A 21,224-nucleotide genomic window follows, 5' to 3' on the forward strand; every position below is an offset into this window, starting at 1 on the left:
GTGTTATACAGGTGTTATACAGGTATTTATCAGGTGTTATACAGGTATTTATCAGGTGTTATACAGGTGTTATCCAGGTGTTATACAGGTGTTATCCAGGTGTCATCCAGGTGTCATCCAGGTGTTATCCAGGTGTTATCCAGGTATTTATCAGGTGTTATACAGGTGTTATACAGGTGTTATCCAGGTGTTATACAGGTGTTATCCAGGTATTTATCAGGTGTTATAGAGTTATTTATCAGTTGTTATCCAGGTATTTATCAGGTGTTATCCAGGTATTTATCAGGTGTTATCCAGGTGTTATCCAGGTGTTATCCAGGTATTTATCAGGTGTTATAGAGTTATTTATCAGTTGTTATCCAGGTATTTATCAGGTGTTATACAATTATTTATCAGTTGTTATCCAGGTATTTAGCAGGTGTTATCCAGGTATTATCCAGGTGTTATCCAGGTGTTATACAGGTGTTATCCAGGTGTCATCCAGGTGTTATCCAGGTGTTATCCAGGTGTTTATCAGGTGTTATCCAGGTGTTATCCAGGTATTTATCAGGTGTTATCCAGGTGTTATCCAGGTGTTATCCAGGTGTTATACAGGTGTTATACAGGTATTTATCAGGTGTTATCCAGGTGTTATCCAGGTATTTATCAGGTGTTATCCAGGTGTTATCCAGGTATTTATCAGGTGTTATCCAGGTGTTATCCAGGTATTTATCAGGTGTTATCCAGGTGTTATCCAGGTGTTATCCAGGTGTTATACAGGTGTTATCCAGGTGTCATCCAGGTGTTATCCAGGTGTTATCCAGGTGTTATACAGGTGTTATCCAGGTGTCATCCAGGTGTTATCCAGGTGTTATCCAGGTGTTATCCAGGTGTCATCCAGGTGTTATCCAGGTGTTAGCCAGGTGTCATCCAGGTGTTATCCAGGTGTTAGCCAGGTGTCATCCAGGTGTTAGCCAGGTGTCATCCAGGTGTTATCAGGTGTTATCCAGGTGTTATCCAGGTATTTATCAGGTGTTATACAGGTGTTATCCAGGTGTTATCCAGGTGTTATCCAGGTGTTATCCAGGTGTCATCCAGGTGTCATCCAGGTGTTATCCAGGTGTTATCCAGGTGTTATCCAGGTATTTATCAGGTGTTATACAGGTGTTATACAGGTATTTATCAGCTGTTATCCAGGTGTTATCCAGGTATTTATCAGGTGTTATCCAGGTGTTATCCAGGTGTTATCCAGGTATTTATCAGGTGTTATAGAGTTATTTATCAGGTGTTATACAATTATTTATCAGTTGTTATCCAGGTATTTATCAGGTGTTATCCAGGTATTTATCAGGTGTTATACAGGTATTATCCAGGTGTTATCCAGCTGTTATACAGGTGTTATCCAGGTGTTATCCAGGTGTTATCCAGGTGTTATACAGGTATTTATCAGGTGTTATCCAGGTGTTATCTAGGTATTTATCAGGTGTTATCCAGGTGTTATCCAGGTGTTATACAGGTGTTATCCAGGTGTTATACAGGTATTTATCAGATGTTATCCAGGTGTTATCCAGGTATTTATCAGGTGTTATACAGTTATTTATCAGTTGTTATCCAGGTATTTATCAGGTGTTATACAGGTGTTATCCAGGTGTTATCCAGGTGTTATCCAGGTGTCATCCAGGTGTTATCCAGGTGTTATCCAGGTGTTATACAGGTATTTATCAGGTGTCATCCAGGTGTTATCCAGGTATTTATCAGGTGTTATCCAGGTGTCATCCAGGTGTTATACAGGTGTTATACAGGTGTTATCCAGGTGTTATCCAGGTATTTATCAGGTGTTATACAGTTATTTATCAGTTGTTATCCAGGTATTTATCAGGTGTTATCCAGGTATTTATCAGGTGTTATACAGGTGTTATCCAGGTGTTATACAGGTGTTATCCAGGTGTCATCCAGGTGTTATCCAGGTGTTAACCAGGTGTTATACAGGTATATATCAGGTGTTATACAGGTGTTATACAGGTATTTATCAGGTGTTATCCAGGTGTTATCCAGGTATTTATCAGGTGTTATACAGGTGTTTATCAGGTGTTATCCAGGTATTTATCAGGTGTTATACAGGTGTCATCCAGGTGTTATCCAGGTGTTTTACAGGTATTATCCAGGTATTATCCAGGTGTTATACAGGTGTTATCCAGGTGTTATACCGGTGTTATCCAGGTGTTATACAGGTGTTATCCAGGTGTCATCCAGGTGTTATACAGGTGTTATACAGGTGTTATCCAGGTATTTATCAGGTGTTATCCAGGTGTTATCCAGGTATTTATCAGGTGTTATCCAGGTGTTATCCAGGTATTTACCAGGTGTTATCCAGGTGTTATACAGGTGTTATCCAGGTATTTATCAGGTGTTATCCAGGTGTTATCCAGGTATTTATCAGGTGTTATACAGGTGTTATCCAGGTGTTATACAGGTGTTATCCAGGTGTCATCCAGGTGTTATACAGGTGTTATCCAGGTGTTATACCGGTGTTATCCAGGTGTTATACAGGTGTTATCCAGGTGTCATCCAGGTGTTATACAGGTGTTATACAGGTGTTATCCAGGTATTTATCAGGTGTTATCCAGGTGTTATCCAGGTATTTATCAGGTGTTATCCAGGTGTTATCCAGGTATTTACCAGGTGTTATCCAGGTGTTATACAGGTGTTATCCAGGTATTTATCAGGTGTTATCCAGGTGTTATCCAGGTATTTATCAGGTGTTATACAGGTGTTATCCAGGTGTTATACAGGTGTTATCCAGGTGTCATCCAGGTGTTATCCATGTGTTATCCAGGTGTTATACAGGTATTTATCAGGTGTTATCCAGGTGTTATCCAGGTATTTATCAGGTTTTATACAGGTGTTATACAGGTGTTATACAGGTGTTATACAGGTGTTATACAGGTGTTATACAGGTGTTATACGGGTATTTGTCAGGTGATATACAGGTGTTATATAGGTATTTGTCAGGTGTTATACAGGTGTTATCCAGGTGTTATACAGGTATTTATCAGGTGATATACAGGTGTTATACAGGTATTTGTCAGGTGTTATACAGGTGTTATCCAGGTGTTATACAGGTGTTATACAGGTGTTATACAGGTTTTATGCAGGTGTTATGCAGGTGTTATCCAGGTATTTATCAGGTGATATACAGGTGTTATACAGGTATTTGTCAGGTGTTATACAGGTGTTATCCAGGTGTTATACAGGTAGTTATCAGGTGTTATACAGGTGTTATACAGGTATTTGTCAGGTATTATACAGGTGTTATCCAGGTGTTATCCAGGTGTTATCCAGGTGTCATCCAGGTATTATCCAGGTGTTATCCAGGTGTTATACAGGTATTTATCAGGTGTTATACAGATATTTATCAGGTGTTATCCGGGTGTTATCCAGGTATTTATCAGGTGTTATCCAGGTGTTATCCAGGTATTTATCAGGTGTTATCCAGGTGTTATCCAGGTGTTATACAGGTGTCATCCAGGTGTTATCCAGGTGTTATACAGGTATTATCCAGGTATTATCCAGGTGTTATACAGGTCTTATAAAGGTGTTATCCAGGTGTTATCCAGGTGTTATCCAGGTGTTATCCAGGTGTCATCCAGGTGTTACCCAGGTGTTATACAGGTATTATCCAGGTATTATCCAGGTGTTATACAGGTCTTATAAAGGTGTTATCCAGGTGTTATACAGGTGTTATCCAGGTGTTATCCAGGTGTTATACAGGTGTTATGCAGGTGTTATGCAGGTGTTATGCAGGTATTTATCAGGTGTTATGCAGGTGTTATTCAGGTATTTATCAGGTGTTATCCAGGTTTTATACAGGTGTTATCCAGGTGTTATCCAGGTGTTATACAGGTGTTATCCAGGTGTTATCCAGGTATTTATCAGATGTTATCCAGGTGTTATACAGGTATTATACAGGTGTTATCCAGGTGTTATCCAGGTGTTATCCAGGTATTTATCAGGTGTTATCCAGGTATTTATCTGGTGTTATACAGGTGTTATACAGGTATTTGTCAGGTGTTATACAAGTGTTATACAGGTGTTATACATGTATTTGTCAGGTGTTATACAGGTATTATCCAGGTGTCATTCAGGTGTTATCCAGGTGTTATCCAGGTATTATCCAGGTATTATCCAGGTGTTATACAGGTGTTATCCAGGTGTTATCCAGGTGTTATCCAGGTGTTATCCAGGTATTATACAGGTGTTATACAGGTGTCATCCAGGTGTTATACAGGTGTTATACAGGTATTTATCAGGTGTTATCCAGGTGTTATCCACGTATTTATCAGTTGTTATCCAGGTGTTAAACAGGTGTTATACAGGTGTTATCCAGGTGTTATCCAGGTGTTATCCAGGTGTTAAACAGGTGTTATACAGGTGTTATCCAGGTGTTATCCAGGTGTTATCCAGGTGTTATACAGGTGCTATACAGGTATTTGTCAGGTGTTATACAGGTGTTATCCAGGTGTTATCCAGGTGTTATCCAGGTGTTATACAGGTTTTATGCAGGTGTTATGCAGGTGTTATCCAGGTATTTATCAGGTGTTATCCAGGTATTATACAGGTGTTATCCAGGTATTTATCAGGTGTTGTCCAGGTATTTATCAGCTGTTATACAGGTGTTATCCAGGTGTGACGGAGCACATACACTGAAATCCCAGGGGAGACAGATATTTATCAACACTCCAGATGTTTCTCACCTTCATTAGTTTTCTTCTGTGTTTACCTGCAGGTTTTATGTCACCTGCATAAGAAGATGAAGAACATGTCCAAGAAGTCAAAGCGCTCCAAAAGAAAGGCAAGCTTTTCTTTTGCTTCCCTCTTCTTTTTCTTCCCCCTCTTTCCCCTTCTTGTGTTTGGGCACATCAGAAGAACATGTCCAAGAAGTCAAAGCGCTCCAAAAGAAAGACAAGCTTTTCTTTTGCTTCCCTCTTCTTTTTCTTAGCCCTCTTTCCCCCTCTTGTTTTTTGGCTGTGTTTGTTTGGGGGTCCTGTTTACCTGGATGTCTTCAAGGTTTCCATGGAAACGGTTCTGTTTACATGAAAACATCCAGAATGTTGGACAGCTGCTGCTCCATGATGTGTTTCTGGATGGTGCTGTGGGCGGAGGATGAGGATGATGATGAAGCATACGCAGTATGATGCTGTCAGAGAGCTGTAGAGCTGCAGCGTAGATAACTCTGACTGTGATACCGAGCTGCTGTTTCAACCTGCTTTAATACACTTAAACCCAGGTGTGTTCCAGGTATTATACCAAACATGAAAGCGCTGCTTGGCAGGAAGAAGAGATCAACAAGAAACTGGCAACTGACAAAGAGAACTCAGGAGATTAATTAGTGACAAAACATCATCATCAAACTGGAAAGCCTTTTGTAAAAAGCAAGAATTGAAAGAGGAGAAACCGAAAGCTGACTTTCAAAATAAAAGAGGAAACTAAACAAAGCCCTGAAGTGAACACAGACTATAACAACAAAACCCTGAATGGAGCTGGACTGATAACAACCACTGATGAGTCTGGGCAAGTGAGACAGAATAAAGTAGAAACTGAACTAAGATCAAGACAATGAGAAAATAAGTAAAAATTAAACTGACACCACATCAGAAAAATAGAACAAAAACTAGGGCTGGGCAGCGATTAAAATGTTTAATCTAATTAATCACACGATTTCCCTAATAAATCACATGATTTCCCTGATTAATCACGGTTAATCTCATTTGTACGCAGAATCCAAAAATGAATCCAAAAGTAGTGTATAGCTTTTAGCATTTAGCTTTATTTTAAATGTGCTGCCATATGAATGAAGGTGCCATAACATTTGTTGTGCAAACACACTTTTAAAATCAGCATCTTTCTGTAGTTTTTATGTAGAAGCCTCACTCCAGTGTCTGTTTCCTTCGGTCTGCACTTCGGTCTGCACTTCGGTCTGTACTTCGGTCGGTACTTCGGTCTGCACTTCGGTCTGTACTTCGGTCGGTACTTCGGTCTACACTTCGGTTTGCACTTCGGTCTGTACTTTGGTCTGTACTTCGGTCTACACTTCGGTCTGCACTTCGGTCGGTACTTCGGTCTACACTTCGGTCTGCACTTCGGTCGGTACTTCGGTCTGCACTTCGGTCTGCACTTCGGTCTTTACTTCGGTCTACACTTCGGTCTGCACTTCGGTCTGTACTTCGGTCTTTACTTTGGTCTGCACTTCGGTCTGTACTTCGGTCTGTACTTCGGTCTACACTTCGGTCTGTACTTCGGTCTGCACTTCGGTCTGCACTTCGGTCTGCACTTTGGTCTGCACTTCGGTCTGCACTTCGGTCTACACTTCGGTCTGCACTACGGGTCTAAACTTCAGTCTGCACTTCGGTCTGTACTTCGGTCTTTACTTTGGTCTACACTTCGGTCTGCACTTCGGTCTGCACTTCGGTCTGCACTTTGGTCTGCACTTTGGTCTGCACTACGGGTCTAAACTTCAGTCTGCACTTCGGTCTGTACTTCGGTCTTTACTTTGGTATGTACTTCGGTCTGCACTTCGGTATGTACTTCGGTCTGCACTTCGGTCATTACTTTGGTATGTACTTCGGTCTGCACTTCGGTCTGCACTTCGGTATGCACTTCGGTCTGCACTTCGGTCTGCACTTCGGTCTGCACTTCGGTCTGTACTTCGGTCTTTACTTTGGTATGTACTTCGGTCTGCACTTCGGTCTGTACTTCGGTCTGTACTTCGGTCTCCACTGCGGTCTGCACTTCGGTCTGTACTTCGGTCTGCACTTCGGTCTGCACTTCGGTCTGCACTTCGGTCTGCACTTCGGTCTGTACTTCGGTCTGCACTTCGGTCTGCACTTCGGTCTGCACTTCGGTCTGTACTTCGGTCTACACTTCGGTCTGCACTTCGGTCTGCACTTCGGTCTGCACTTCGGTCTGCACTTCGGTCTGTACTTCGGTCTTTACTTTGGTATGTACTTCGGTCTGCACTTCGGTCTGCACTTCGGTCTGTACTTCGGTCTGCACTGCGGTCTGCACTTCGGTCTGTACTTCGGTCTGCACTTCGGTCTGCACTTCGGTCTGCACTTCGGTCTGCACTTCGGTCGGTACTTCGGTCTACACTTCGGTCTGCACTTCGGTCTGCACTTCGGTCTGTACTTCGGTCTGCACTTCGGTCTGCACTTCGGTCTGTACTTCGGTCTGTACTTCGGTCTGTACTTTGGTCTGTACTTCGGTCTACACTTCGGTCTGTACTTCGGTCTGTACTTCGGTCTGCACTTCGGTCTGCACTTCGGTCTGTACTTCGGTCTGTACTTTGGTCTGTACTTCGGTCTACACTTCGGTCTGCACTTCGGTCTGCATTTCGGTCTGCACTTCGGTCTGTACTTCGGTCTGCACTTCGGTCTGCACTTCGGTCTGTACTTCGGTCTGCACTTCGGTCTGTACTTCGGTCTACACTTCGGTCTGCACTTCGGTCTGTCTACACTTCGGTCTTCAGGCTGTCAGGTGCACAGTCTCACCTGAGGGGTCCCTGTGGGACGTCACAGGTGGTTAGCAGCCTCAGACTTACTGACTGCCCGGCAGGCGACAGGGTGCAGACGTCCTGCAGCAGCAGATCACGATCCGTCAGCAGCAGACAGTTTACAGCAGAGTATCTGCTGCTGCCGGTGGGCTGAGCAGGAACAAAGGCTGCTGGGTAAATATTTAGACAGAGGGACTAAGAATAGAGGAGATCCCCTGAGAGAGGAACCACGGCTTCATTCACAGACTGAACTCCTCACAGCTTCAGAGGCTGCAGACCATCAGGCCGTCTGCAGGGATTTCATCCTCACCAGGAAATCAGAACAACCCGTTTCATTAGTGTTCCTGTAATGAAGAGTTTTATGGTTCTGCAGATAACCGACTTCATTAAAGAGAAAAACAAACCTCATGAAGCCGAGCCATAAAATAAAGCAACATTTACAGCAAGAGAAACAACATTCTACTGAGTTAATGGACCCATTGGAGCTGATGTTTCTGACCCAGAACAGCTGCTGTCAGTCACCAGATGTTTCTGACCCAGAACAGCTGCTGTCAGTCACCAGATGTTTCTCTGTTCAGGTGGAGACCCTCGATCATGGCAATATTGTGCAGATCTGGCATGCCTTTTCTGGGATATAGAGCAGTTTTCAGCATACAGACCCCTGTTGGGAGCGAGACAGGCTTCATTTGCTTACTATTGACTTGTTTAACCTTTGTTAAACTCCTGAAGGCTATAATTTTAGGTGAAAATGCTACCTAGTGCCCCTTTAATATGTACTTGTTGGACAGCGGTGTATGGGAATCTGATGTACCATGGGTGATAAACTGATGAGAGCTTTGATGACCAAGGGGAGCGCAGGACTCACAGAGGACTGGGACACCCTCGATCTGTCTTCAATCTCCCTCTGAAAGGTTCCAGTGGCCAAAAATCCAAGGGTGGTGAGGACCTGGGCGTGTGGTGGAACTGGGTTTGATCGGCGTGTTTCTCTCTGGAGTTGTGGCTCCAGCAAGCTGCATATTTGCAGCAGCTGTTGTGGAGAAAAAGGAGTCGGAACCGCCGTAATCAGCCTCTCATGGGGAATTTATTGATCGAACCGTCACAGAGACGTGCATTTCAGAATGTCCGGAAATTCCCTTTGACCTCAGTTTGTGACACTCTTTTATACTGCCCTGCTTCATACAATGCGTACGTGGCTCAAGTCCAATCTCTCTAAGGCACCTGGCTTTCGCCATTATCGTAAACAAGCTCATTCTAACCTTAAACAATATTCATATGAACCGGACAACAAGGCACACGGTGTAATTAGGCCATGTCATGACATTTCTCGACATTTCTCTCCCACATAATCCCCCTGAAATCACTTATCAGGGATTTAATAAAAAAAAAATCTAAAAAAAGAAAATCATCACACCTAATTAACATAATTAACACTAAATCATCCTAATAATTCTACATTCTAAGTCACAGTCCTTGGTGATCTAAAACCGGATGTCAGCCATTTGTCTGTCTACACGGTCTCGGGACACACGCTCTCTTCCAAGAGCCTGACGCGCTAAGGCATCCAAAAGTAGCAAGACAGCCGCTGGTTACGCTTCCCATTGACCTTGTTATATACAGAGTCAGATTAATCTTCAATTAGTGCATGATTTAAGTCAAACAGAATAATGTCAGCATCATTATGGGGTATAATGTATATATTTATTTACGTTTGCTTCAAAGTAATTAAATATACAATCCATTAGTCAAGCAAACTTGATTGTAATAACAGCAGATTACTTTAGGAAACTCCTACGACAGGTCTGGATCACTGTAAATTCTGTTCGTACCTGAAAGAAAACGTAAAATACGAAAAGATTGGTGAATGCACAAATTCTCTTAAATCACTCGTACACACGACTTAAGAACAAATCTGTGCGTATGAACGGTTGTTGCACGAGGCCGATTGTCCCTAGCTGAGGTCAGCAGAGCCCCATCCCCACCATGCACGGTGTTGATGTGCATGGTGGGGACACCCGGGTTTATGATATAATATATATATGATATATAATTTGTGTTCTTCCCATTGAATTCAATTCCTGGTTGTAAACATTTTTTAAAAATTCTCTTATTTGTTGTTGTTTTGAAAAGGTAAATGTTGATCATGACTGAAATTAAATATGAAAAATATCAAAAGTAGTTGCAGCTCGTTACAATGCAAAAAAGCAGTTTATCATTGTCCTACAGTTTAACCCTTTTTGCGGTCTTAACATTGTGTTTACTCCCTTTGTCCTACGGGTCAGAAATGAGCCGCCCTACCAAAGCCCCAAAATAAAGCAACTTACTTGAATTTTAAATCCAAAACTATTTTGTATGATGAAACCACCTGTTATATATCTATTCAACTCAATTCAATACATTTTTATCATGTATTTTTTGTTACACAATACAAAAAGACAATCACCAGTTTTCAGGATTACACTTTTTTTTTTTTTTTACCACAAACCAACTGTCATTTGGACCAACAATTTTCTTGTTTTCTCAGTTTTCTTTTACATAATAAAGGTTTATTATTGCTATTATATAATGGGAAGTAATTACTTCTGAATTAATTATATTGAAAGGGAAAAAACAGTGAACTTTTTTCTGGTGTTTAAATGTTTTTATAATTCACGGGTCAAAAATGACCCATAAGACAATCTTTGTACCCTAGTGGTGTACAGCCCACATGGAAACAGAAACAAAAATAAAGTGTGACTTTTTCTAATGATGGGGTCCCTTTAGGAAAAGTCATAAAAGATAGTTTAAGGTATTTTTTCTACAGCTAAACATGGTGGTGGGTCACTTTAGGACAAAGGGGAGTAAACAGAATGTCAAGACCGCACATAGGGTTATTCAGGATGTTCTACTTATTGGTTCCGTTTGTTCTGCTGGGAAACAGCTGGTTCTTTTACACATGGTCATTTAAAAGTAAAATGGTGTGTAATGGTGTTTAAAGAGAGAAGAAGAGCAGCGTGATGAGATTTAGTTTCCATCAAGGTCTGAAGTTAAACTGAACTAAATGTAACATGAAACCTGATTTTTCCTGTTTATAGTGGACCAGAGTGCAGAGAACATGGGAACAGTTTGTGCTTTAAGTCTTTGTTACTTTTCAAACAAACCATGGCAGAAAAGAAACCCAGGCATCAGATAAGATGCAGTTTGTTTCTCACTGAGGAATACTCAGGAAACATGCCGTCCAAAAACAGGTGGGTCCGGACGGCAGCCAATGAGAGGAGAGAGGAGGCGGGCTTATCAGGCAGGACTGCAGCCAATGAGAGGAGAGAGGAGGCGGGCTTATCAGGCAGGACTGCAGCCAATGAGAGGAGAGAGGAGGCGGGCTTCTCAGGCAGGACTGCAGCCAATGAGAGGAGAGAGGAGGCGGGCTTATCAGGCAGGACTGCAGCCAATGAGAGGAGAGAGGAGGCGGGCTTATCAGGCAGGACTGCAGCCAATGAGAGGAGAGAGGAGGCGGGCTTCTCAGGCAGGACTGCAGCCAATGAGAGGAGAGAGGAGGCGGGCTTATCAGGCAGGACTGCAGCCAATGAGAGGAGAGAGGAGGCGGGCTTATCAGGCAGGACTGCAGCCAATGAGAGGAGAGAGGAGGCGGGCTTATCAGGCAGGACTGCAGCCAATGAGAGGAGGCGGGCTTATCAGGCAGGACTGCAGCCAATAAGAGGAGAGAGGAGGCGGGCTTATCAGGCAGGACTGCAGCCAATAAGAGGAGAGAGGAAGCGGGCTTATCAGGCAGGACTGCAGCCAATGAGAGGAGAGAGGAAGCGGGCTTATCAGGCAGGACTGCAGCCAATGAGAGGAGAGAGGAAGCGGGCTTATCAGGCAGGACTGCAGCCAATGAGAGGAGAGAGGAGGCGGGCTTATCAGGCAGGACTGCAGCCAATGAGAGGAGAGAGGAGGCGGGCTTATCAGGCAGGACGGCAGCCAATGAGAGGAGAGAGGAGGCGGGCTTATCAGGCAGGACTGCAGCCAATGAGAGGAGAGAGGAAGCGGGCTTATCAGGCAGGACTGCAGCCAATGAGAGGAGAGAGGAGGCGGGCTTATCAGGCAGGACTGCAGCCAATGAGAGGACAGAGGAGGCGGGCTTATCAGGCAGGACTGCAGCTAATGAGAGGAGAGAGGAGGCGGGCTTATCAGGCAGGACTGCAGCCAATGAGAGGACAGAGGAGGCGGGCTTATCAGGCAGGACTGCAGCTAATGAGAGGAGAGAGGAGGCGGGCTTATCAGGCAGGACTGCAGCCAATGAGAGGAGAGAGGAGGCGGGCTTATCAGGCAGGACTGCAGCTAATGAGAGGAGAGAGGAGGCGCCTGTTTTAGTTTAGGGTTGGGGTTAGGGTTCACTTGTTTTAGGGGTTAGGGTTATGGTTCGCCTGTTTTACTTGAGGGTTAGGTTAGGGTTCGCCTGTTTTAGTTTAGGTGTTAGGGTTTGGACTTAATGGCCCCCTCCTACGTAACGTCTCAGTTCGGACTCCTTTTCAGTCACCATGGAGTTTGGTATAGGTGCCAAGGGGGGTGCACTGTCGCTCAGGACCCGACTGATGGTTGCTGCGTGTGCTGGAATGGTCTTGGAGTAACTCAGGAGGCCGTGGGAAACTCTGTGCATTTCTGGGTTTATGTTACAAGTGGGTGCGCTGGACACAAGGTCCGTATCGGTGTGTGCCATGTGTTGCGGGGGGGCAAAAGAAAGGGGGAGAGGGTAAACAAGAGTGAAGAGGTGAGTGGGTTGGTTTAGGTTAGGGTTGGATTTAAGGACTGGTTAACGTTTGCGTTGGATTTAAGGACTAGTTAACGTTTGGGTTAGTTTTTTGGACTAGTTAACGTTTTTAGGGCTAGTTAAGGTTAGGGTTGGATTTTAGGATTAGTTAGTGTTAGGGTTGGATTTGGGGCTGGTTAAGGTTGAGGTTAGGGTTAAGGTTAGGGTTGGGTTTAGGACTAGTTAGGGTTAGCGTTAGAGTAAGGTTAGGGTTGGGTTTAGGACCAGTTAATGTTAAGGTTAGAGTAAGGTTAGGATTGGGTTGGGGACTGGTTAAGGTTAGGGTTAAGGTTGGGTTTAGGGCTTGTTAAGGTTAGGGTTGGATTCAAGGACTAGTTAAAGTTTGGGTTGGATTTAAGGACTAGTTAACGTTTTGGTTAGTTTTTTGGACTAGTTAATGTTTGGGTTAGTTTTTTGGACTAGTTGATGTTTGGGTTAGTTTTTAGGACAAGTTAACGTATGGGTTAGTTTTTTAGGACTAGTTAACGTTTGTTAAGTTTTAGGGTTGGTTTTTCGGGATAGTTAAGGTTAGGGTTGGATTTTAGGGTTAGTTAGTGTTAGGGTTGGATTTGGGGCTGGTTAAGGTTAAGGTTAGGGTTAAGGTTAGGGTTGGGTTTAGGGCTGGTTAAGGTTAGGGTTAAGGTTAGGGTTAAGGTTAGGGTTGGGTTTAGGACTAGTTATGGTTGGGGTTAGGGTTAGAGTAAGGTTAGGGTTGGGTTTAGGACCAGTTAATGTTAAGGTTAGAGTAAGGTTAGGGTTGGGTTTTGGAACTAGTTAAGGTTAGGGTAAAGGTTGAAGTTAGGGTTGAGATTGGATTTAGGTTTAGTTAGGGTTAGGTTTTTAGGACAAGTTAAGGTTAGTGTTAAGGTTTGTGTTGGTTAGGGCTAGTTATGGTTGGAGTTATTATTAGGTTTGAGGTTATGGTAAAGGTTTTTTCAGAGTTAAAGTACGGATTTAGGCTTGGTGTGGGAATATATAAAAAGTAAATTCCTGAATTTGAAAGTTTTCAGTTAATTTCTATTTGTTGAAAGTCATCATTTTTGTAGTTTTGAGTTTTAAGTGTCAAATCTTGTGTTCAATCCGTCGGGGAATTTGAATTGTAGCCGGTAGATCTAGGTACGTTCTTGTTTTCTCCTTGTTTCCTGTGACCATTGGGGATTGTGTTGTATTGGTTTGGCCCTTAGGTTCTCCAGTTTGTGTTGTTGGAAGTGTTGGACTATTGGTGTGTCTGATTTTCTATTCTTTTCGATGTTGTGTGTGTGAGCATGCAGACGTGTTGTTAGGGAATAGCCTGTTTCCCCTATGTATTGTTTTTTACATTTGTTACACCAGATTAGGTAGATGATGTTTTTGGTGTTGATTGTGATTTTAGGCTGGATGGGCCATCTTTTGTTATTTTTGGTGCTTCGAATGGTGGTCTCTCCTAATTGGTGGTTATCCGGTGTTTTTTTGCGTTCGGAGGTGAATTTTGATCTGACCAGAAGGTCCTGTAGGCTTGGGTTTCTTTTAAAGGCTGATATGACCTTTAGTTTTTGGAGTGGTGGGTGGATCTGTTGTTGCCTTTTGAAGTTGTTTTTGAGTTCTTGGTGGACTTTTAGTGTGTGCCCGGAGTAGAAACCGGTTAGTGGGAGTATTTGTTGGGGTTGTTCGGGTTCTGTTTGTTCAGGAGTCCTGACGTTTGGTTTGTTGTGGTTCCTTTTTATTTTCCTAAGCGCCTGGCGGGAGTACCCTCTGTGTTTGAGGGCTTTGAAGAGTGTATTTGTGGCCTCCTCTTTGTCTGAATCACGAGAACAGACTCGTGAGTATCGCAATAGTTGTGATTTTATGACACCCGAAAAGGTGTGTTTAGGATGGAAACTGTCTCGGTGTAGCAATGCGTGTGTGTCTGTGGGTTTAACATAGAGTTTGTGGTCCAACTTCCCCGTTAAGTGGAAGTCGGGACCTTTCAATTCAATTCATTTTTATTTATATAGCGCCAAATACAACAAATGTCATCTCAAGGGACTTAGATAGTAAGTCCAATTCAAGCCAATTGGAATTCAATTAATTAATAATAATCATATTTCATAAAATAATCCAATTCGTTCATATAGAGCCAATTCAAAAACAATTTCCTAGCTAAGAACAACACACAACTACCTTTGAAGGTAGTTGTGTCGAGGAAATCGATTTGTTCTTGGCTGGTGACCGGTTTGATTCTGATGGATGGGTGGTGTTGGTTGAGTGTGTTTATAAGGTGTTCGAACTCGGTTGGCGAGTGATTCCAGATGCCCCAGATGTCATCCAGGTATCGATATTAGGCTAATGGGAGTGTCACATTTGAGGAAGGCGTCCTTTTCCCATTTCGCCATATAGATGTTGGCATAGGCTGGGGAGAACCTTTTTCCCATGGCTGTGCCTTTAACCTGGAGGTACCACTTCTCATCAAAATAGAAATCATTGCATTCTAAGTTGATTCTGAGGAGTTCTAGGATTTGTGTGTCCGGTCGGATTGGGTCTGGGTTGGTTTGTAGGTATTTGGAGATGGCCTGTAGTCCTTTTTCGGTTTCTATATTGGTGTAGAGGCTCTCCACATCTGCTGTGAAGAGCATACAATTTGGTTCAAGTTTAAGGAACGTAATTTTCTGGAGAAAATCCTGTGTGTCCTTGATGTAGCTTTCATGTAGGTTGGCCAGTGGGTTTAAGTGATAGTCCAGAAATAGTGCCGTGCCGTAGGATTCGCTGCTGCAGTCCGAGACTATGGGACGGCCCGCGGGGATTTTGTTTGGAACTGTCCATTTTTCGGGTTCTTTATGAATTTTAGGTAAGAGGTAGAAGTACCGTGGTCTGTGTGGTTGCTCCCCTTGTAGGAATTGTACTTGTGATCTGTTAAGGAATTTCCGTTTGTAAAGGTTTTCCAAAATGTTTTTGATCGTCTTGGCTGTTTGTGGGTAGATTGGTTCTGTCAGGGGGCGGTAGTATTCTGTATCATTTAACTGACGCAAGGCCTCGTATTTATAGTCCAGTTTGTCCATGACGACTACACCGGAACCCTAATCGGCTGGTTTAATTATTACCGAGTGGTTGTTGAGAAGGTTTTTAAGAGCTTTTTTCTCCTCCTTGTTTAAGTTATCCGGTTCTGGTTGCTTCTGGATTCTGTTCATTGTTTGTCTGTCTTGTTCAATTAGTTCCATCACTGGGGGTTGTAGGTCCGCTGGGGGCGGTTCCCAGGTGGAGGGCATTCTGAATGGTGGGGGTTTTTGGCCTTGTGGTTTGTTGTGAAAGAAGGTGGCCAGTTTGATTTTGCGGTGATATTGTTGAACGTGTATTTTGCGTGATTCCCGTACGTTTTTGATTTTGGTTTCCGTCAGGACAAAGGATAGGCCTTTGGCCAATAAGTTAGTATCGTGAATGGATAAATTAAGTGTGGATAGGTTGATTACTGCCTTATCCAGCGGGTTGGGGGTTGGGGGAGAAAGTTCATATGAGGGTATTAGTTTAAATATTCCCTCCAGAGGTTCCACATATGTCGGCCCGTGGCTGGGGTCCAGTGTATGTGGTCGGCTGTGTTGGCAAACCTGTCGTTTGTTAGTGGTGGTATTATGTGATCTTCTTGTGAAACTTCCCTCAAGAAATTATTAAACTGTCTGAGGTTGGTCTTTTGTTTACTGGTGAGTTGGTCTGAAAAGTTCAGAGCTTGGAAGTAGATGTTTGCGTATAGGAAGGTGTTTTGTGCCGTATATATTAGTCGTGAAATTAGTTTTTTGAGTGTAGTATGGTCATTGTAATCTTTGTTATTAACTCCAAATGAGAGGATAACTCGTTGGGTTGTATCTGACACTGGTGTTTTGTTACGGAGGATGTGGATGGCGTGAGTCAGGTTCCCTCCTGGGAAGCTGTCTATTTGAACCTGGTCGTTGTTGATTGTAGGTAGTCTTTTTAAGTTTGAATCGCCAAAAATGATAAATGGTTTTTCTGGTTGTAGAGACCAGTTTTGCATTTTATTGCCAAAATGCTCGTGAACCTTGAGGCTTGCTTTTGGTAAGAAGGTTGTTTGGGTTGTGTATCGAAGTTCCGTTTGTTTTAGGGTGGGTTTTGTATTGATTTTTGTTTTTTTGTTGGTCGGTTCCGTTTTATTTAGTGTTTCCGGAGGTGTTGTTCGTTTGTGTACTGTGTGTAATGGAGTTTTGAGGCTCCCTGAGTATGTTAGTGGTTGTTTATGTGCCGTGTGCAGTGGTAGGCCTGATTCTCCTTGTTTGTCAGTTCTGTCTTTTGTCTTTTCCTGTTGTGGTGCAGTGTCTCTGTCCTGATTATCTGTTCTCGTGATATGTGGTTCGGTGGGTTTTGGATTGATCTTAGGTTCTGTTCGGTATTGTTCTATGGTTTTTATCGGTCTCTCCAGGGGTGTTGTTTGTATATGTGCCGTGTGTAATGTAGTTTTTATGCTCCCTGAGTATGTTTGTGGGTGTTTGTGTGCTGTGTGCAATGGTAGGCCGGAGCCTCCTTGGTTGTCAGTTCTCACTGTAGTGTGTCCCTGTTGTGTTGTTTTGTCTTTTCCCTGCTTCTGTGTTACCGTGATATGTGGTTCGGAGAGTTTTGGATCGGTTTTTGGTTTTGTTCTGTGTTGTTCGATTCTTTTTCTTGCTTTAGCAATGGTCGCCTTCGGTTTAAATTGAGCCTGTGCTCTGGCTGTGGCAAGGTTAAGTAGCCAGTAGAACTGTTTTTTCGGATTTTTTTCTATTTCCTTTAGTGTTTTTTCAAATTCTTCTTTTTCTTTTTCATTAGGATCATCTTCCTGTAAGTGTACATGGAGGATGTATGCTAGTAGGACCTGTGTCCAGGCGTTTGCGTTGTTTGGGTTCATTTTACGCTGCTGCTTAAACGTCGAGGCGTGCGGTTTGTCCCTAGTTTATTTTATGTCACCATTTTTTGGTCCTGGGTTTGTGTTTCGTAGCTCTGCTAGTATGGAGATACCAGGAGTATTTCCAGCCTATCAGGTAGCTAAACTAGTTCTTGTTAACAGAATTTCAGGGGTAACTCATCAGTGGTGACCAAAAAGGGTTAAAACGAATGTTTCAGCTGTTTATCACCTGTTTTAGTTTAGGGTTAGGTTAGGGTTCGCCTGTTTTAGTTTAGGGTTAGGGTTAGGGTTCGCCTGTTTTAGGGGTTAGGGTTCGCCTGTTTTAGTTGAGGGTTGGGGTTAGGGTTCGCCTGTTTTAGGGGTTAGGGTTAGGGTTCGCCTGTTTTAGTTGAGGGTTAGGTTAGGGTTCGCCTGTTTTAGTTTAGGGTTTGGGTTGGGGTAGGGGTAGGGTTCGCCTGTTTTAGTTTAGGGTTAGAATTAGGTTAGGGTAGGGCTAGGGGTAGGGTAAGGGTTTGCCTGTTTTAGTGGTTAGGTTTGGGTTAGGTTAGGGTTCGCCTGTTTTAGTTTAGGGTTAGGTTAGGGTTCGCCTGTTTTAGTTTAGAGGGTAGGCTTAGGGTTCGCCTGTTTTAGTTTAGGGTTAGGTTAGGGTAGGGTAAGGGCAGGGTAAGGGTAAGGGTTCTCCTGTTTTCGTTTAGGGTAAGGGTAGGGTAAGGGTAGGGTTAGGGTTCGCCTGTTTTAGTTTAGGGTTAAGTTAGGGTAGGGTAAGGGCAGGGTAAGGGTTCGCCTGTTTTAGTTTAGGGTTAGGTTAGGGTAGGGTAAGGGTAGGGTTAGGGTTCGCCTGTTTTAGTTTAGGGTTAGGTTAGGGTAGGGTACGGGTAGGGTTAGGGTTCGCCTGTTTTAGTTTAGGGTTAGGTTAGGGTAGGGTAAGGGCAGGGTAAGGGTTCGCCTGTTTTAGTTTAGGGTTAGGGTTAGGGTAGGGTTAGGGTAGGGTAAGGGTAGGGTAAGGGTTCGCCTGTTTTAGGGGTTAGGGTTAGCCTAAGTCTGCGTATAAGTTCCGGTTGTTTTAAACACTCCTGCTGTAGATTAAGTCTGATGTTTCCTCCTCCTCAGACCACTCAGACCATCCTGCTGGTCGTCACCGCCTTCACCATCTGCTGGTTGCCCCACCACATCATCGCCATGTGGGTGGAGTTTGGTACCTTTACCCTGACCGACGCCTCCTTTGCCTTCCGCATCGTGGCCCACTGCCTGTCCTACGGAAACTCCTGCGTTAACCCCGTTCTCTACGCCTTCCTGTCGGAGAACTTCAGAAAAGCCTGCCGCCAGGTCTTCACCCGCCATCTGCAATACCCGCCGCCGTCCAACGAGAAGGTGGTTCGATTTCGCATGGATAACTTCTCCACCACACACTCCACCACCAACATCTGAGGGAGCAGAGGTCCTTCAGGGCTTCCTGTTCTGCAGGGTCACATGACCACAGGGCCACGTGTCATTGGTCGCTGTTATCAGTCTGCACACGTCTGGCTGAAGACAAACAGGAAATAGTTTTTCATGGTTTCCTCAGACATAAACAGACACAAACTGAACAACATAAGCATACATACTGTTTAACTTCTTCCTGTTTTCATTCATTTACAGCGAACCCCAGAAATATGTGGACACTGGTGCAGTTCTCTGTTTAAAGTAAATAGCTTGGTTTCTCGTGACGTAACAGTGCTGCATCGGGAACACGCGAAATTCAGATGGATGTCAGGAAGTGAAGTCTGCCCATAGAACTGCTGTGTAAAAAAATCAAGATGCCCGTGTTTTGTGCTGTTTACGGCTGCTCCAACCGTTCTACCCATGAAAAAGAAAAAAGTTTTTTTAGAATACCAAAGGTTGTCGTACACAAAGGTGAGAAATGTAAAAAGCTAACAGAACAACGCCGTAAAAAATGGATTTCAAACCTACGTCTGCAGTCGGGAGGAGCAGAGTCTGTTTACTGTCGTGTCTGCAGCGACCACTTCGTCAGAGGTGTGTTAGCTAAGTGCTAACTTTGTTTTTGTGGCTGTGTTTATATAGCATTGGGGTGTTGTTAAACACTCATTTAATTAGTAATGATTATTAAGTTTCCGGTAGTCTAATATGGGCTTCATTGTGACTTTTTAGGCGTCCCTAGCGCTTTGGGTGACGTTGAGTCGGTAGACTGGGCTCCGACGGTCAAGCTCGGTTACGAAACCACTAAGCCGAAATCCAAGGCATCTCTTCAACGAGAGCAAAGGACGAAGCTCAAGGAGGACCAACAAACAATTACAAATTACAAAAAAATTGTGCGCCTCCATACTTTTGAAGGCCTTCATTTGTTGTTTTGTGTAGTATGATGTTTGAAGGACCAGATAGTTGGTTATGTCCACAGCCTCGATGGTCGACAAAGCCTTATATTCTCTAAAAAATTCACTCATCTTCATGAGGTACGGGTCCCGCCCAACACATGTACTCACTTGTTTTTAATCCTTCACAGACAGAATGAAATCTGGAACAAAGTTTTTCCTCCTCTCTGACTTTCAAGCCTTTTGTTTTTTGTGGGTTTTTCTGCCCTCAGTATTGTCTTCTGCTGTCTGCAGTCCAATCAGCACACAGCACATCTCTGTACCCTGAAGCTCCATCCAATCAGCACACAGCACATCTCTGTACCCTGAAGCTCCATCCAATCAGCACACAGCACATCTCTGTATCCTGAAGCTCCATCCAATCAGCACACAGCACATCTCTGTATCCTGAAGCTCCATCCAATCAGCACACAGCACATCTATCTCTGTATCCTGAAGCTCCATCCAATCAGCACACAGCACATCTCTGTATCCTGAAGCTCCATCCAATCAGCACACAGCACATCTCTGTACCCTGAAGCTCCATCCAATCAGCACACAGCACATCTCTGTATCCTGAAGCTCCATCCAATCAGCACACAGCACATCTCTGTATCCTGAAGCTCCATCCAATCAGCACACAGCACATCTATCTCTGTATCCTGAAGCTCCATCCAATCAGCACACAGCACATCTCTGTACCCTGAAGCTCCATCCAATCAGCACACAGCACATCTCTGTATCCTGAAGCTCCATCCAATCAGCACACAGCACATCTATCTCTGTATCCTGAAGCTCCATCCAATCAGCACACAGCACATCTCTGTATCCTGAAGCTCCATCCAATCAGCACTCAGCACATCTCTGTACCCTGAAGCTCCATCCAATCAGCACACAGCACATCTCTGTACCCTGAAGCTCCATCCAATCAGCACACATCTATCTCTGTATCCTGAAGCTCCATCCAATCAGCACACAGCACATCTCTGTATCCTGAAGCTCCATCCAATCAGCACACAGCACATCTCTGTACCCTGAAGCTCCATCCAATCAGCACACAGCACATCTCTGTATCCTGAAGCTCCATCCAATCAGCACACAGCACATCTCTGTACCCTGAAGCTCCATCCAATCAGCACACAGCACATCTCTGTATCCTGAAGCTCCATCCAATCAGCACACAGCACATCTCTGTACCCTGAAGCTCCATCCAATCAGCACACAGCACATCTCTGTATCCTGAAGCTCCATCCAATCAGCACACAGCACATCTCTGTACCCTGAAGCTCCATCCAATCAGCACACAGCACATCTCTGTATCCTGAAGCTCCATCCAATCAGCACACAGCACATCTCTGTACCCTGAAGCTCCATCCAATCAGCACACAGCACATCTCTGTATCCTGAAGCTCCATCCAATCAGCACACAGCACATCTCTGTATCCTGAAGCTCCTTCCAATCAGCACACAGCACATCTATCTCTGTATCCTGAAGCTCCATCCAATCAGCACACAGCACATCTCTGTACCCTGAAGCTCCATCCAATCAGCACACAGCACATCTATCTCTGTATCCTGAAGCTCCATCCAATCAGCACACAGCACATCTCTGTATCCTGAAGCTCCATCCAATCAGCACACAGCACATCTCTGTATCCTGAAGCTCCATCCAATCAGCACACAGCACATCTATCTCTGTATCCTGAAGCTCCATCCAATCAGCAC

General features: G+C 44.0%; 1 protein-coding gene across 1 annotated transcript in view; it reads left to right on the forward strand.

Annotated features, from left to right (window-relative positions):
- galr1b (galanin receptor 1b) overlaps window positions 1-19,853 on the forward strand; it is a 29,250-nt gene extending 9,397 nt beyond the window's left edge. The window contains exons 2-3 of the mRNA XM_075479861.1: window positions 4,766-4,831; window positions 18,262-19,853. Of these exons, the coding sequence (XP_075335976.1) occupies window positions 4,766-4,831; window positions 18,262-18,579 (384 nt within the window). The 3' untranslated portion in view covers window positions 18,580-19,853. The remainder of the gene's footprint in view (window positions 1-4,765; window positions 4,832-18,261) is intronic.
- Window positions 19,854-21,224: the final 1,371 nt, after the last annotated feature.

The sequence above is a fragment of the Odontesthes bonariensis genome, chromosome 1, assembly GCF_027942865.1.
Source record: "Odontesthes bonariensis isolate fOdoBon6 chromosome 1, fOdoBon6.hap1, whole genome shotgun sequence".
NCBI lineage: Eukaryota > Metazoa > Chordata > Actinopteri > Atheriniformes > Atherinopsidae > Odontesthes > Odontesthes bonariensis.